General features: G+C 33.2%; 1 protein-coding gene across 3 annotated transcripts in view; it reads left to right on the top strand.

The window, feature by feature from the left end:
- The window catches only part of LOC127075093 (187-kDa microtubule-associated protein AIR9), a 32,687-nt gene extending 16,672 nt beyond the window's left edge, over positions 1-16,015 (top strand). For 2 of the 3 annotated variants that reach the window (XM_051016569.1, XM_051016714.1), the window contains 13 exons: positions 627-749; positions 1,678-1,870; positions 1,956-2,077; positions 2,214-2,421; positions 4,360-4,433; positions 4,542-4,680; positions 5,351-5,532; positions 8,133-8,288; positions 10,896-11,027; positions 14,824-14,882; positions 15,070-15,102; positions 15,228-15,359; positions 15,470-16,015. In XM_051016569.1, the coding sequence (XP_050872526.1) occupies positions 627-749; positions 1,678-1,870; positions 1,956-2,077; positions 2,214-2,421; positions 4,360-4,433; positions 4,542-4,680; positions 5,351-5,532; positions 8,133-8,288; positions 10,896-11,027; positions 14,824-14,882; positions 15,070-15,102; positions 15,228-15,359; positions 15,470-15,646 (1,730 nt within the window). In that variant the 3' untranslated portion in view covers positions 15,647-16,015. The remainder of the gene's footprint in view (positions 1-626; positions 750-1,677; positions 1,871-1,955; positions 2,078-2,213; positions 2,422-4,359; positions 4,434-4,541; positions 4,681-5,350; positions 5,533-8,132; positions 8,289-10,895; positions 11,028-14,823; positions 14,883-15,069; positions 15,103-15,227; positions 15,360-15,469) is intronic. The other variant, XM_051016646.1, reaches the window with a different exon arrangement.
- Positions 16,016-18,391: the final 2,376 nt, after the last annotated feature.

The raw sequence follows: 18,391 nt of genomic DNA, 5'->3' as shown, positions 1-18,391 counted from the left end.
TAGAGCGAAATCGAACAAAGATTTCATTATTTGGGAATAGAGCGAAATCAAACTATCTCATTTCTTTGCATACATCCAAAATGAGAGGAATGAAAATAGGAGGATTGGATTCCCTTCATCCATTATTTACAAATCTAAACAATGAGATCTAATTATTTACCACTCTATTTCATTCCATCACACAACGTCAATCCAAGCATAGCTTTATTTTTTTCATTATTTGTGTTCTCATTTTATATATGATGATAAACATTTCCCATAAAAATATGTAGATATCTAATACAAAATCGTTAGTATTTAAGTTTAGACCCAAAATATATTATAAGAAGATTAAATATTTTACTCAATAATGGCAACACACGAATTACCATAATTTAATGTATACATATATATTAAAAAGAATGGTATTAAATTTACATATTTTGAATATAAATCGTGTGCATCAAGTGCCAATCATATAATAAACTGATGTGTAATACTAAGTGTAGTATTCATTTAATCTTTTGATTAGTAATTATTCAAAAGTGCTAGATATTTTTAAAAATGTAAATTTAACGTATACCCGTGTATGGCACGGGTCACTGCACTTGTTATGGAAAACTGAAATGCTTGATATTTGTGATTAGCAGAGTTTTTGGATTTGACTCTTGATGATGTTGGTGCCTGCATTGAGCTTGTCTTCACACCTGTGTGCAAAGATGGAACTAAAGGCAACCAAAAGAATGTGGTATCTGATATGATTTCTCCTGGTAAGATTGTTTTTTGCACGATATTCGAAAAATAATGTGAATTTTATGTAACATGGTCCTAATTTTGTAGCTGGAGTCCATGATACATTCTGTGATAGCTTTTCTGATAATTACTTTAACCAAGTATATTACTAATTTACTTTAACTAAATAAAAATTAATTTTTATTAATTCAATAGGGTAAATCTTTGACAAAATAATATCTTCGCTACTTAATGAGTAATTAATAAAAAAGTTACTGAGTTTGAATATCGTCATAGTCATACGTCTAAAACCTGTAGGCTTTGTTTGGGATTTGGAGGCGAGGAACAGATGATTAGAGAGGAAAATAGGTAAATCTTTAACTATTTTTGAAAGAGAGCTTCTTAGTAAAATGATAAATGAATATTTGTTATTAATATATTTTTAATATTTAGGTTATTATAACAATATAGATTAGATTTGAAGAGTAAATCTAACCTGTCAAAAACCCTTCAAACCCCCCTCCAATATAATTTTTAGTTCCTCCAAATTAGGTGGATCTTATGTTTTGAAGAAAAGTAAGTCCTCCAAAGCTCTCCCCTCTCAAATCCTTCAATTCTCTCCACTTCATCATTCCTTTTCTTCAAAGCCCTGCCTCCCTTCCCCTTCAAACTCCCAAACAAAACCTAAATATATTTTAATAAATATATATTTTTTCTAACTGTAGTACCAAGTACACTGATTTCTCTGTCATCATATTTTTGACGAGCTCTTGCAGTATACAAAAATGTTTGAAAGTTCTGAATGATTGTCATCTGTGCCTATATATTCCGGTTAATGGATGATTTTTTATTTGTTTTTGTCGCTTGTGTGTATGTTTGTATGCATGTATCAATTCTGTAATATTGTGTAATGGGTATATACATCTCCTATGTAATTAATTTGTTCTTTTTCTATTCTGAGCTCAGCGGATCCTAAGGGAATAGAGCTCTTAATTCCTGACTGTTGCGAAGACAGACAGGTTACCCCATTTAGGATATATTTTGGTGGACATGAAGGAGTTGGAGAATATATTTGGTACAGGACAAAGATTAAGCTTGAAGGATCTGCACTACTAAATATATCTAATGCTTCTGACATTGAGATATGCGGGACAGAGCTGTAAGTACCAACATATTGTATTGTAATTGTATATGAAAAATTATATCTACATGAAATTGAAGATTAATTTTCATTGTCATGGCAGAACGTATAAACCAACTCTTAAAGATGTTGGATCTTTTTTGGCCTTGTATTGGGTGCCAACTCGCGTGGATAGCACTTGTGGAGAGCCTTTGGTTGCAATTTGCAACACCCCAGTTTCCCCTGGTATAATTGTAGCTCTAGCTTGAAGTTCTTTATTAACTATCTCTGATGCTTTTAAAGTGGGTTCTGTTTAATCACATCTGATGTAGAGTGTGATATTTAGTAGTTTTTGTTGTCTTACTCCTATATTAATTTGCAGCACCTCCGGTAGTTGCTAATGTACGTGTGAAAGAGTTATCTTTGGGAATTTACTCTGGCGAAGGTGAATATTTTGGTGGATATGAAGGAGAAAGTCTTCTTAGCTGGCACAGAAAAGATAGTGAGGGGACTGTTGAGCTGATTAATGGAGCAAGTTCTAGAACCTACAATGTTACTGATTCAGATTACACTTTTCGTTTGTTGTTTGGGTAATGTTTCTAGATTTTTCTTTAGCTTTTCATGTTTTACCATGAAGAATGTCAATGATATGGCATGATAAACATAACAACTTTGTAAAACTCTCAGATTCAGAATGTGGAAGAAGAGATAGCTTTTTTTAATGCTATTTCTCCCTCACTTCAGATTTGAAGATCTATTTAGCGAATTGCTTTTGGAAGGAATTGATTTTGAATGTGTAAATTTTTTTGTTAAAACCACCTTTTAAAATTTTAATTACAAGTGTAAGGCATCATAATTTTGCTCTCATGTGCAATGGTCAGTAAGTGATTCAAACTTCCAACATATGTTAGTCCAGTTGGTAAGTTTCAACTCATCTCACAAGGTCGTGGGGTTTGAATCCTAGTGTCGATGTAAAGATCTCGTTGGTCGGTAATATATAAGTACCTCTTATAAGTGCTCTTTGAGCCGTTGGCCTTTTCTTAACTGTGCTCTGACCCTGGGATCTAGCTCTCCCAAAGTATTTATTTTTAAAATAAAAGAATAAGTGATTCAAAATAGTATAAAATAATGCTATAAAATGACCATGCAGCAATGTAAGAACTAATTTTATTTTTATAGGGGTGAAGTTGAATTATCTGTGCAAACATCCTTGTACACTGAATTTTTACGCATGCGCACTGCTGTGATAGTCCATGACATCTTATTTTAGTGTTTGAACTTTAATATCTACCACTACATAATATGTGATTTGTGCTATTTTTGTGTTATAATATCTCAGAATATTGTAAACCTTGTATATCTTTACAATTAATTTAAAATATTTGGAATCAATTATCTTGCAATTAAGGAAGCAATCATAGGAGTTATTCCCCAATTTGTTTTATTATGTTTGTTAGCAGGCTTAAGCTTGTACTGCATTTATAGACTAGTGCACGACCAAATCATCTGCATAAAGAGGTTGCTTATAATAGTATTGTTTCAGATCATGCATCACATCAACCGAATATCATTTGAGAAACTCCTCCCCTTTACTCTCTTTACACGTAAACCCTGTAATTCCAACAAGATAAAGAATTAAGATCTATTTTGTTCATAATATCATGTTGGTACTTGTTGAGAGTCCCACATCAATTTGTTTTATTATTTTTGTTAGCAGGCTTAAGCTTGTACTGCATTTATAGACTAGTGCATGACCAAATCATCTGCATAAAGAGGTTGCTTATAATAGTATTGTTTCAAATCATGCATCACATCAACCGAATATCATTTGAGAAACTCCTCCCCTTTACTCTCTTTACACGTCAACCCTGTAATTTCAACAAGATAAACAATTAAGATCTATTTTGTTGATAATATCATGTTGGTACTTGTTGAGAGTCCCACATCAATTAGAGATATGGTCTAGTTAGTGCATAGAAAGCTTGAGCAGTCCTCGTACAAGTCAGTTTTTTGTGTCCCAACCCAAATTCTATGATATTGGACCCTATCATAGATCTGTTACTGGGCTGTCCAAATTATCTATGTACCAAGCCCAACAACATTGAGCATATGGTGGTTTATCAGAAAGAAAAATTCAGGACCCACATTAATTATAGTGTATACTGCCTAGTAAGAGCTAGTAAAAGCTTGGACAGTCCTCACTTTAGAAGACGTTTTTGTAGGGTTGAGTTAGGCCTATAATATAAGATGGTATTAAAGACTATTTTAGTCTCTTATTGGGTCAAGATTTCTATTATTGCACCAACATTTGTTGACATTCTCGATATTCCATCTGTATTAATCCACACTTAAGGTGTTTAGCCCTAAGAGTGAAGGAGTGTGTTTAAAGTCTTACGTTAAATAGATATATGGTCTAGGTAGTGATTATAAGTCTTGGGAAGTCCTAAACTTACTAGCTGATATTGTGGGGCTGAGTTATGCTTGGAACCTTAATTCTACTATGTGCTAATTTTTTTTCTTCCTTTCAGATATACTCCAGTTCGTTCAGATTCAGTTGTGGGTGAACTTAAGTTATCTGATCCAACTGACATTGTTTTCCCAGGTAACCACTGTGCAAATACGTGATTTTTTAAAATGATAAAACACTATTCACCTTCAAAATTTTAAGTTGTTCTTGGTAAGTAATTGGGGTTCTTGCATTGTCCTCTAGAGCTTCCATATGCAGAGATGCTTGCTCTGACCGGAAAGGCAGTTGAAGGTGACTTACTTACAGCTGTTGAAGTGATTCCAAATAGTGAGATGCAGCAACATGTCTGGAGCAAGTACAAGAAAGATATAAGATACCAATGGTATGGTCTTATACTTTACATTGATGCAGAACTACAATATTTCTCATTGAACAATTTACTTTTTAATTTATTCCCTGGTGTCAAATACAGTAATAGCTGGTAGTCTCTCACTCCTACTAGCTGTATAATTACCATTTTCATTTGAGCTCACAAACCTAGGTTGAAGTCTGCAAATTTATCTTTATATCGGGTAATAATAAATATATTATACCATGTAAATAAATAATAAAATTTCCTACAATACTAAGATTCCAACACAACTTGGATTTGTTTTATTTATTTAAGAACTATAATTCACCTACATTGTTTCTCAAGCTGATACATTTGTTTCGCAAAAGATTCTTCTGAGGGGTATTGTTTATTAATAAATAAAGATCATGCACTAGTAACATGCCAAGGTGGCTTTCAAAAGTGATTCAATAAAAAAATTACCAAATCCTAATATATTGTATGGAGCAGTTGTGAGCTCAGATGAAAATGATGGTTATGCAGAGATAGCAGTTACAATTATATTTGTGATGATACTTTTTCCATGTGGTTCAATATTTCTTGTAAGTAACAATTATATTTGTAGTTGTATTTATATCTATATTATGATGAGAACAACAATTGCAAACTTGCGATGATTTTAATCAAAGCCCTTATTTGTATAACATTAATATTATTGCAGGTTTTGTTCATCAGAAGTGGGAGACAGTTTTTCATATGAGCCATTACCCAATAAAAGTTCTTGCTCATATAGGGTGCGGTTTGAGGATATTGGCCGTTGTTTGAAATGTGAATGCGTTGTAACTGATGTGTTTGGACGGTCGAGTGAGGTGGTATACATTGAGACAACTTCTGTATTGCCAGGTAATTTCCTTGAGTGCACACGTCTTCTTGCTTTACCATTATACCCATTTTGCAGATTGTACCCTAAAAAAATAGTTTCCCTATTTAGTTAGGTCATGGTTGTTTATGAGATGTGGAGAACAACTAAAAAAAGTTGTGTACAGAGAAATGTAGAGAGAAAGGGTGCCTAAAAAGAGAATAGAATTTACTAACTAGACATTTGTCAGGCTTCGTGTGTTTGTATCTATATGGGAAGAATAAGGATAGGTAACTAGTGTAGGGAAAACAACCCTACACAAGTAAGCTCAATTATGAGAGCTGTGTAGTTTTGACACAGAAATTTGACAACAATTTATAGGGTTAACGCAGATCAAATGCGATTAATTTCATTATGTGGATGGTTAATGTTTAATAAATTGTCACAACTCATTAACCATCTACTAAACATAATTAACATTTTCGAACATCATTAACTAGGATTATCATGTGTAAACTTGAACACAAGTTATGGTTAATGGATATGATGTATATTTGAACATTTGAAAATCATGTATATTTGACCACAATTTGGATGGTTAGTAGATATAATGTATTTGAACATCAATTCGTAGTTAAATAACTTCATCCCCTAAATTAAATTACTTTCTTTAGAGGCGTCAAGTGCACGGTATTATGGAATGTCATTTGTTTCATGCACTCAACCACAACTAGTAAGAAACTTATTTTTTGATGTACTCGGGCTGCTATGCTATTGTTAATATCTGGAATGAGACTTGCGCGACGCGCGGGCTTAGATGAGTTATTTAAGTAGTATTGGTTTTGATAGGATTTTGTTTTTATAGTATTGAATTTTTGTTATTAAGACAATAGAATGAAGAGAATAAAACATTAAAATTAAAATTGAAAATGTAAAATAAGTGCATAAAATTTTGTCTTTATTTATACTCTCTAAGAATGTTTCTTCGCCATTGTGTGGATTGAAGACAATTTAAATTCTAAAATTCAAACATCATATAAATAATCATCATGGTAGACATTAAAATTTAAAATGAAAGTCTTGATATTCTAATATATTTTGGTAGTAAAAAAAAATTGAGTATGACTTTTAAACCAAATACAATGATATTGTTTGTGTCTATTTGAGTATGTCATTTATTTTCAACATATATAAAAGTTATTTAATTTAATTGAATTTTTTATAATGTTAATTAAATATAATTTATTAATATATTATAGAAAATTTATATGTAAAAGATTATATATATTATAGCTGAAAAATGATTGTCTAATTTTTTATTTTTTTTGTAACATGTAATTGTAGATATAATTAAGAATTATATTTTAGAAAGAATTTAAAATATTTGTATGTGTATTTAAAAAAGTTATAATTAAACTTAAAAATATTGTATTTGAAATATTAGTATGTCTATTTAAAAGTTATAATTAAACTTAAAAATATTGTATGACTATTTTATTTTAAGCATTGTCATAAGATTTTTTTTTACTCTAGTTTTAAAACGGTTAAATATGAATTATTATTCATTCACTTAAAAAATTTATTTAAAATTTTAGTGGAATATAAAAATGTAATTTTTTTTATAAATTTTATGAATGGAACGTTACATATTATAGTGAAATAAATATTAGAAGTTTTAGATGGTTATATTTTGAATAGTTCCACATCAGATTTTAATTGATGTGGCAAGTTAGATGATGATTTGTCAATAAAATAAATTGTGGCTTAGATTTAATAGATTATAATAGATAGATAATTGTATGACCATTTTATTTTAAGCATTGTCATAAGATCTTTTTACTATAGTTTTAAAACGGTTAAATATGAATTATTATTCATTCACTTAAAAAATTTATTTAAAATTTTAATGGAATATAAAAATGTAGTTTTTTTTATAGATTTTATGAATGGAACGTTACACATTATAGTGAAATAAATATTAGAAGTTTTAGATGGTTATATTTTGAATAGTGCCACATCAGATTTTAATTGATGTGGCAAGTTAGATGATGATTTGTCATTAAAAAATAATTTTTGGTTTAGATTTAATATATTATAATAGATAATAGATGATAGATAATAGATATAATAGATGCTTAGTGTATCACAAATATACTTAACCTGATTACAAACAAGAGCTTTTAGTCTGACATGTCTGCCAGCAGCTCTCCAGTTTAGTCCCTGCTATAATTATTTTATAATAGTATGATCGACGGCCTCTGTATGCTTTGCATATCATTTAATAGGGAATTTAGAGACTGGCAAGATGCTTGATTATTAGGTGTATGTGGATGACACACTGATCACAGACAATGGTTATAATGTATCAGTTGTTTTTACTTTGGTGCTCTGAAGTACTTTATAGGCAATCAAGCTGCACATTTAAGGAAGTGTCTCTCTTTTCTCAGAGGAATGACACAATGAATTTACCATTTGAAAAATGTAATTGAATTGACTCTTTTATCTGGCAAAATTGGAGGTCTTGTGCTATCTAAATACAAAATTAGTGTTTTAACATTATGACATTTATTTTATGATTGATTCTCCCTTGCATTTTTGTCATGATTTATGCTTTGCTATAAGTATTACATGTGCATTCTCTTAGGGATTCCTAGAATACACAAGCTGGAGATTGAGGGAAGGGGATTCCATACCAATCTTTATTCTGTTCGTGGCACTTATAGTGGTGGGAAGGAAGGCAAAAGCAGAGTCCAGTGGCTTAGATCAATGGTTGGAAGTCCCGATCTGATCTCTATACCAGGTATGCTAAATCCTTTAGATCACTAAAAAGAGTTAGTATTTCCAGTTAAAGCTGTAGATAAGTACTGTGATTGAATTTCAATACATAAACCAGATGAACTAAGTTGCATTTTCTTTTCTTTAGAAACATGAATAAATTGACCTTAAAATAACAATGATGAATTAGGATTACTATAAAACATGCCTGTATTTTATCTGTTACTTTTTTAATACTACTACTACTACTATTACCAATTTTGAATCTAAACTCAAATTAAAAAGGGATTGGCATTTTTTTCTGAAAAAATACGATAATCCTATTGAGGATGTTGCGATGTAAGAAAAAAGATAATAAGTGAAAAAGAATACTTTTTTCTTTTAACGTGCTTGTTTATTTTTTAGATAACTTTGACATATGAGTTCTATTTTATCATGCAAATCTCTTTTATTTCTCTTTGGCATGAAATGGCTTAAAATGTTTTTAGTCATGCAAAATAGGATTGTTATTTCTTGAATTGGTCCCCCTCCCGACTCATTTTGAGTCTTGCAAACTTAAGTCTTTGAAAGTTTTTCGTTTTCCTGCATTTAATTGGAATTTGTAATAGAACAAAGGATCAAAGATGACATCACTTTGTTACGAGATTGTTTGGTTATATGTTAGTGAATTTCATGATTGACTGGGAAGTTTTTAATCTTTAGGTGCATGGATGGCCATAAAACTTAAATTGAACTGTCTTTCTTTTCATTTATTTTTCTATCTAGATAGAACTGCCCCGTAATTTTGTCTTTTTCAAGTCTTTCGCCTAGAATCCACAACATTCCATCAATCTTTGTAGGATAAATAAATCCTTTTAAAGTGGTACTCTTAATAATTCAAAAGAAGCTTCACTTAGTTGGGATGAAGCAGATTCTGAAAAAAATCTATTAGTTGAGTATTGCAATGAAGCTAAACAGACATCACAGACACAACAAGGTCCTTTCCCTCGACAAATGCATCCTTGATTTGAGTGAGCAGACTGTCATCGGTTGGAAGCTTGAGATCATCCTTAGTGTTACCATTTTCTGTAAGCAGATTATCCTTAGTGTTACCATTTTCTGTAAGCAGATTATCCTTAGTGTTACCATTTTCTGTAACCAGACTCACAAATCCATGCTTAGAGATATCAATGAGCTGGTAGTCAGTACGATTCATATGGGGAATGTCACAATAATGGGAAGAAGGCAACAATATCTTTAAGTTTCTTCCCAGTGAAGATATCAATAGCAACAAAATGACACTTCACATGACCGTGCTTTCCAGTCTTGGATGTGGGCACCGGCGGTACCGGCCTGCCGAGGTAAGTTTTGGAGGCACTGGCGTTGACCTTGGATTCGAATTGATGCTCTTCGTCCGACATGGTGATGAGTTAGAGAAGTGTTGTGGCGGTGACAGATAAGAACAATTAGAAGAGAGAAGGTTTTTTTATTCCTTCGGCTTCAACGATATTGAACACTGATTTTGCAAGAGGACCACTGATTTTGAAAAACAAAGCACCTAAATGGCATGAACAACTTCAATGTTGGTGCTTGAATTTCAAGGGACAGGTTATAGTGGCTTTAGTTAAGAATGTCCATCTGTGATGTGATCGGAAAGAACCTTCAATTTCTGGAGTCAATTTGAAATGGGATTGGAAAGAACCCTAAGCCCTAGTTCGATTTGAGGAGAAATTGCAGAATCAGAACGAAGAAGAAAGTGGAAACCAAAGAAGACGAAGGTACTTTGCCAACTCAGCTGCGATGAGTACAAACATTAATGTTGTTTGATGAAAATGGACGGACATGACTCATATGACGCTGTTTTAAGAGTTAAAGGATCAGGTCGTACTTTTTAAAACTTAAGGGACCAAATGGAACCCTGAGGTAAAGTTAAGGGACTAAAAACGGTATTTTGCCTAAATTCTGTATTCTAACTCCATGATTAACTATTTATTAGAAATGGAAAACTATAAAATGCTGCCAAAGAATTTCTGTCCTCATCCTAAATTCAATTAATAGAAAATGCTCCAGGCTGTTAGTTGAGACCCAACATTCATTGAAAATCATGTATAATCTATACCTAAAATACCTAGTAACCTTGGAAAATAACCTGTAAACCGCACATAAGGGGAGAGAGTTCTGTGGTCAGCGACCTTGATATGAATTATTTGTACTGTTTGATTTATTACTTTCCAAATAAAGGACCACAGGAACCTGTGTCTGTAAGAGCCTCAGCAGGAAGGAATTTCTGCTTATTTGAGTGAGTTAAAGATTGGAAAACTAATCTACAATTATGAAGAGAATTCAAAGGCCAAATACATTCACATTGCTGAAGTGAGATATGGGGTTTTGCCCAAGAATTGCACGTATTTATTTTAAACATTATCCCCAACACAAATACATTTATAACATGAAGGATAATATTATCACATGATCCTAAAACACAATATCTTCTCTAATCTATCCCTAATTTTCACAAACAATATCATGAACAATATTCTCTTCTAATCTATCCGTAAGCTGTACCCATGCTTTCTGGATTAACCTTACATGAACAATATTCTCTTCTATTGTGTATCTAAGTTAATTAAACTGTTTTTTTATTGAACTTCAGGAGAAACAGGCAGAATGTATGAAGCAAACGTTGATGATGTCGGCTATAGGTTGGTGGCCATATACACTCCTATCAGAGAGGATGGAGTAGAGGGCCAATCAGTTTCTGTATCCACAGATCCAATTGCAGTTGGTAAGTTGAAAGTCTTTATCTAAATGATAACATGATTTGATGCTCTTGAAATACAAGAGATTAAGAGATATTTGAATAAATCATATGTTTTGAAAAGTACTATGGAGACTTTATTATATATAGAGAGATTACAACTAATTATATGATATAAGCTATTTGAGACTATTCTATATACAAATATTCTTAACGCTGTATATTTATAAATATCAACATTCCCCTCAGGTTTGAGCATATAAGTCAAATGCACCAAGCTTGTTACATATATAATTAATTCTGGGGCTTCGTAGGGATTTTGTAAACACGTCTGCCAATTGATCATTAGAGTTGACAAAGCTTGTGACGATGTCACTTGACTCGATCTTCTCTCTGACAAAGTGACAGTATATCTCAATATGTTTGGTCCTCTCATGGAAGACTGGATTTGAAGCAATGTGCAATGCAGCTTGATTATCACAAATAAGATTCATTGATCTTGCTTCTTCAATTTGAAGTTCCTTGAGCAACTGTTTTAATCAAATAAGTTCACATGTTGCCATTGTCATGGCCCTATACTCTGCCTCGGCGCTTGATCTTGCAACTTTATTTTGTTTCTTACTTTTTCAAGATATAAGGTTTCCTCCAACAAGTACACATTACCTAAAGGTGGATCGTCTATCAATAGGTGATCCTGTCCAATCATCATTAGAGTATCCAACTATCTGAGTATGTCCTTTATCTTCACACACTAGACCTTTTTCTGGAGCACATTTGATGTATCTCAGAATCCGGATAACAACATCCCTGTGTTCCTGACAAGGGGAATTTAAGAACTGACTTACCACACTAACTGCAAAAGAAATGTCTGAAAAATTGACTGTGAGATAATTCAACTTTCCAACCAATCTCTTATACTTTCTTGAGTCAGATAGAGGCTCCCCCTGATTGGGTAGTAGTTTGACACTTGGATCCATAGGAGTATAAGTTGGTTTAACATTCAACAAACATGTTTCTTCCAAAATATCCATAGCATATTTCCGCTGAGAAATCACCATATCATCTTTAGATTGGGCTACCACAATACCCAAGAAATAGCGGAGTTTACCAAGATCTTTTATCTGAAATTGATTTGAGAGATGTTGTTTTAACTGGAGTATACCCTGTTGATCACTACCAGTTATGACAATATCATCTACATAGACAATAAGATAAATACACCTTTGGGCTGAGTAACGATAAAAAACAGAATGGTTTGACCTAACTCAACCCTACAAAACCGTTTGGTAGAGTGAGGGTTGTCCCCACTTATAAATTCATGTTCAGGCCATATATTATCCGATGTGGGACTCTTAACAACCATAAAGAGACCTGTGTAAAAAAGGTGACAATGTGAAAAACCATCAATAAAGGTATCACCAAAATGACATCTGTTAGACTTCTTTACATTGTTCAAAAATAGAAAATAATTCAGATCTATTCTTCATTAAAAATAACCACGTGCAACGTGAAAAATCATCAATAAAGATGACAAAATACCTAGACTTAAGAGTAGAGACAATACGCGGGGGACCCCAAACATCGGTGTGAACTAAAGTAAAAGGGAACGAAGCTCGTTTATTGACACGACTCACAATGTAAATTAAATACCTTTGATAAATTTGACACCAATTTATGTAGTTTCGAAAGTCTGGGATGACCTAACTAAGCATGAATAGAGAGTGGAGAATCTTTGGCTGAGCATGTTAGAGATGACACTGAGAGATAATAAAGGCCTTGAGACTCGCATCTGACGACAATTGTCAGTCCCAAACTTCGATCCTGCACGGTAACATTATTGTTAGTGAAGGTGACATTACAATCAAGAGAACCAGTGTGTGCTACCGAAACAGTAGAATCTAAGTTCGGATGATTCTGAGAAAATCATCGTAGTTTGGCGTAAAGTTATGAGGAGTATCCATGAGTATCTGAAGAGAGAAAATATCACGCGAATCAGGTGAAAAAGGTTTTGTTTGAACTGGATCACAATTTTCCACAAATGGAAAATAAAATCTGAGACCAAATCTGAAACAGTTGCACTATGGAGAGTGGGGTGGCTAGATCGGAGGTGGCGCTTCTGCCGATAGGGTTAGTTTGTTGGAAGGTCGCCGGGAACAATAGCGACAGTGCGGTGGTGACCGTAGAATTTTGAAAACTGATGTCGGAATGAGTGACGACAGTGTATGGAAGGCAAATCAGAATTATGACACGGTTTGCCAAAAATTTCTCACTGGAAGACAGTGAGTCAACCGGGTAAGGTACGTTGAAGGGTTGTCTCTCAGTAGGCTCTGGATACCATGTTGAAATACAAGAGACTAAAAGACATATGAATAAACTGTGTGTTTTGAAAAGAACTACGGAGACTTTATTATATATAGAAAGATTATAAGTAATTACATGATATAATCGATGTGATCGATGTGAGACTATTTTATGTACAAATATTCTTAATACTATATATTTATAAATATCAACATATATAATAGGAAATTGTCATTTGATATTATATAGTACACTAAGGCGAGTTGCCAAAAATTTATTGGTGGCTAGTTTTTATATACGACTACAAATTCATTAATATGACAGATTATGTATGTATTTTTACAATACACCAATCTCTGATCACTGCATGTGGTAGCCAGCCCCTAAAATAGTTGGGTGGTATATCATTATTTGCCGTTGAAGCAAAGTGTTATTCGTAATTATATGATTGAATTAGTGGTTAAACAATGCTAGAAATATAAAAAAGAGATCAAAATGAGGTCGAATAGAATAATTGTGAAGTGTGATCGCGTTATGATATAAGGGAGTTAGAGAACGGTTAAGGTATTTAAATTATTAGAGGGGATATCTTGTATGAATATGATAAATAAGAAGAGAGGGTGGGCATTCTTTATTTTGGAGACTTAATGAGTGGAGTAATCCTTTGTAGAAGTGGGAAACAGTTGGAGTAAAGGTCCCTTTATGTTAAGAGTCCCACATTGGACAATATATGACATGAACATGTCTTTATAAGTGAGGGCAATCCTCATCCTACATGCTGGTTTTGTAGGGTTGAGTTAGATCCAACTACATTTCTTAACATGGTATCAAAGTTTGGTTTGGTTTTCGCTATCAGACCACCCGTCATTTATTTTCATGCTTCAGATATTCAGTCCTGGGCGTGAAGGGGTGTGTTAAGTGTCCCACATTGGACAATATATGGCAGGAACATGTCTTTATAAATGGGGACAATCCTTGGACGTGAAGGGGTGTGTTAAGTGTCCCACATTGGACAATATATGGCAGGAACATGTCTTTATAAGTGGGGACACCCTACAAGCCGGTTTTGTAGGGTTGATTTAGGTCCAACCACATTTCTTAACACTTTTATGTATTAAATCACTCAATAAATCTTTCTTTGTAAATGTTTCTATAATATTTAACCAAAAATGAAATTGGACTATGTGTTCAGTTTCTTGATTAGATGGTTGGAATAAGGAAATCAATTTCTTGGGTGATAATCCTAGTGTTGTGAGTGAGATATGGAAATTCCAAGGAATCGGAATGTAAACTGTGGTCTGATCTTTAGTTGTAGTTGCAAACTTTTCAAAACGTGGTGGTGTTTTGTTCTGTGCATGCCTTTTCTTTTAAATAAAAGTGTTTGTAAAATCAGGCTCTAAAACAATGCACTTCCTATATTAATCATTATTGTGAGGCCTTTACATGCCTTTTTTTGTTTAAAATGAAAGAAGTTTTCATCTTAATATAGTAGGATTTATATCTGACCCCTAATTCCATGCAGAGCCCGATGTTCTTAAAGAAGTGAAGCAGAACCTTGATCTGGGATCAGTGAAATTTGAGGTAGGTTATATCTATTTGACATAAGTGTGGCAATGCATTAAGTTAAATATCCCATGCCCTAGTTCTGCTGGTGTTATGATATTGGTGTCTAGGAACATTTAAATTTTAGTTCACAAGAGAATATGACATGTTGGTAAAACCAAATTGTGTAAGTAACTGAAATATGCTAAATCTACTTCTGTGGCAGGTATTGTGTGACAAAGACCAAACCTCGAAAAAGGTATCTTTAATAATAGTCATAATAGTCTTATGATGTTTTCATTTGAATTGGATGGATTCATTTTAAAAGTACTGGAAAAGCAAAAAGGACTATTCCTATTTTTGACATAATAATTTCTATTTCAGATTTCATCAGTGGGCACATATGAAAGACGAGTTCTTGAGATTAACAGGAAGAGGGTAAAGGTGGTAAAGCCTGCCACCAAGACTTCCTTTCCAACAACAGAAATCCGTGGTAGTTATGCCCCTCCCTTTCATGTAAGTTTGGGTGATGACACGTGAAACACATTTACCTTCATCGGCCATGCAATGTCATTGCTAGATTATTATTTCCTTGATTTACCTGTGTTGACATTTGAATGTATCAGGTGGAGCTTTTCAGGAATGATCCACACCGTCTAAAAATTGTAGTGGACAGTGAGAATGAGGCTCACTTGATGGTGCAGTCCCGACACATTCGGGATGTTATTGTTCTTGTGATTAGAGGACTTGCTCAACGATTCAACAGCACTTCCCTCAATTCTCTTCTCAAGATAGAGACATGATTGTTTTTTACTTGTTGAAACATTGTATAGTCAGTCGCATTTGATTTGGGAAACCAAGTTTCTGAAACCAGTTATCTCAAGGTTTGCCTGTCATGTTTTGAAACGAGGTTTGCTTGTTCTGAGTGCAAAGTATTGTTTTGAGAGAACAGTTATTGATGCCATAATTATTGAAGATGTGCGGAACATGAGATAATTATTACGAGTTTCACATCAGATTTTATTTCATCTATTCCATGACCGGAATAGGGGGTATTTGTTACATTGAGATTTTCAATTAGAAGAGTGATTTTAAGAAATGACAAATCTATTCAATCTCTCAATAATTAAGCCGGATCTGATGTATTGTAATGGATTCTCTTTTTTTATTGATTTTTCTGGATTTGATCAAAAATAATTCGTATATGAGATATTCAACCTAAGGGACGAATCAAAAAGGAAATCAATATTGGTTCAGCTTCGACTTTTTTTACAATGTGAATGAATCTTTTTATCCAAAGATCATAAAAAATGGATTCAGACCTCTCATGGGAATTATATTCTAGATCATATACCTATAAAATGATATTCTAGATCATATACCTATAAGGAAACACATGATCAATAAATGTTTCTCAAATTTGAAAAGGAGTCAAAACAAATGCTTTGATCTTCTTATTTTTATTTATCAAACTATGAGATATGTAAATAAGGATCTAAATACATATAAATATAAATGGTCTAAGGGGAATGTTGTGGTGCGAAAAATACTCGAGCGTAATGAACGTTCGAAATTAACAAGAGTCGCTACCGAAATTTTATTTTTTAATAGGGAAACCTTAGATAAAAAGATGGTTGTTGCAATCAAATTTAGGTTCGGGAGTTGGTTATGCGCGGGAAAGGTATAAGCATCTTGCACATCCATTGATCAATATATGTAATGGACTATTGCGCCAATGGTTATTGGACTTTCGGGGTATGTATGTCAAGTAAGGTTTGAGTTTTTCTTAAAGGGTCAAGCGATGTTGGCCTTTGGGCTTTTTAGATGTGTCGAGTGAGGTCGGGGTTTTGTCTTTAGAGGTGACGACTAAGATCGGCCTCTTTGATTGTAAATGTTTGATTTTGCTGCCATGAAACTTTTAGGTCTTTGACATATATGTGATGCCATGAAGCACAAGATGAGATGCATGGTTTGATGTCAGAGGAATGCAAAAATGGTTTATGCAAGGGTAATGATAATGCATGATATATGTAAACATGAATGATAAGCTTACAATGCATGATGATTTAGATGTTTTATCTAGTGTCCATGTAGCGTGCAATGGATAGTTAAAAATTGAACAAAATGATTACTTTCCAGCAAAGCTTCTTATCAACAAGTTATTTTATAGGATGTTGTGCTAGCATGACCTCCTGAAACTCATTTTAAACTCAATAGTCGTTGATGTATGATAGGGTTTTGCTTGAACAACTTAAAGTATGGAGAAAAGTTGTCACTTTGTAGCTTATATTGCCCTAGTCGGATGAGTCTTTGAAAAAAATTGCTTCAAAAGGAGTTTGAAAGCAGCTTCCCATAATATGACCTTGATATGGCTTGCCCCAATATTTTAAACCTTGAAGTGGTCTGCACCTAACTAACCTATTCTTGGAACAGTTTACCGAGTCTTGAAGTGATTTGCCCTAGATTTACCAAGTCTTAAAATGATTTACCTCAAATTGATCAATCTTTAGAGAGATTTGCCTCTGACCAACAGTGTCTTTAGGCGATTTACCCCTGATCAATAGAGTCCTGAGGTGGTTTGCCCCATATTGGATACTTTACGAAAGTTTGAATTCCTCGTTGATTGCTCATTGATTTCTCATTGTTGGAACTTCCTTGATGTTAACTGTTGACTTGCAGATAAAAATGTTCCTTCAAAATGGTAATTCTAATGTGATGCTCATGCAAGTTTTGAAATTAAAATTATTATTGAAATGATATTGTGGTGTATAGTGAATGGATCACTTATTATTGAAATGATATTGTGGTGTATAGTGAATGGATCATTGGTTAGCATGCAATGTTGATTTAGACATTCCAGGTGTGAAAGATGATGCGAGAACATGATACCGATACAGATGATTAGCAAATATATTTGGATTCAGGTTAACGCAACCTTGTTGTGGTATGCTTTCAAAATAAACCTTACTTCAATTAGGTCTTTTGCGGGTTGTAATATGACATGGTTCACGATTATTAAGAAAAGGATATAACACTCAAAAAAATTAATTTTAACCCTCTCATTCTCCTTTTAATGATCATCGGTCTTATGTTCAGTTAATTCTACACACACATTCAACATCCAAGAGAATTTTGCAGGTGAAGCAGTGATGGTTTGATAACCAATGAGTTTTTTTTTCTTGATGTGACAATCACCCACTTTTGTTTCTTTCCTTTTTCTTTTGGGTATGGTGGTCACATCCTCTTGCTATTTTTCAATAAGGATTTTGGTGACCCCTTTCGATTTTTTTTTTCTTTTTGCCTATTTTTTTCCTTTGAATTTTTTTTTAGAACTATTTGTATGAAGTTTATTCTTTTGATTTGAAAAGGGTTGTGACTATCGTGTTAATGGTTGTGAGGAACAACGATTGTGAAATTTTTGGATTTTCATGACTTCTTCAATACTTCATGACGTGTATGAGGAAGAAAATATGGTTGAACCTCAGATTAGATGTTTTCTCTTGAAATTTTCATGCATAATCAAATTAACCAAAAAACTACTCTGCCCC

The sequence above is a fragment of the Lathyrus oleraceus genome, chromosome 1 (assembly GCF_024323335.1).
Source record: "Lathyrus oleraceus cultivar Zhongwan6 chromosome 1, CAAS_Psat_ZW6_1.0, whole genome shotgun sequence".
Lineage (NCBI taxonomy): Eukaryota > Viridiplantae > Streptophyta > Magnoliopsida > Fabales > Fabaceae > Lathyrus > Lathyrus oleraceus.
The sequence above is the reverse complement of the archived record's forward strand: the minus strand, read 5'-3'. Positions and strand labels throughout refer to the sequence as shown.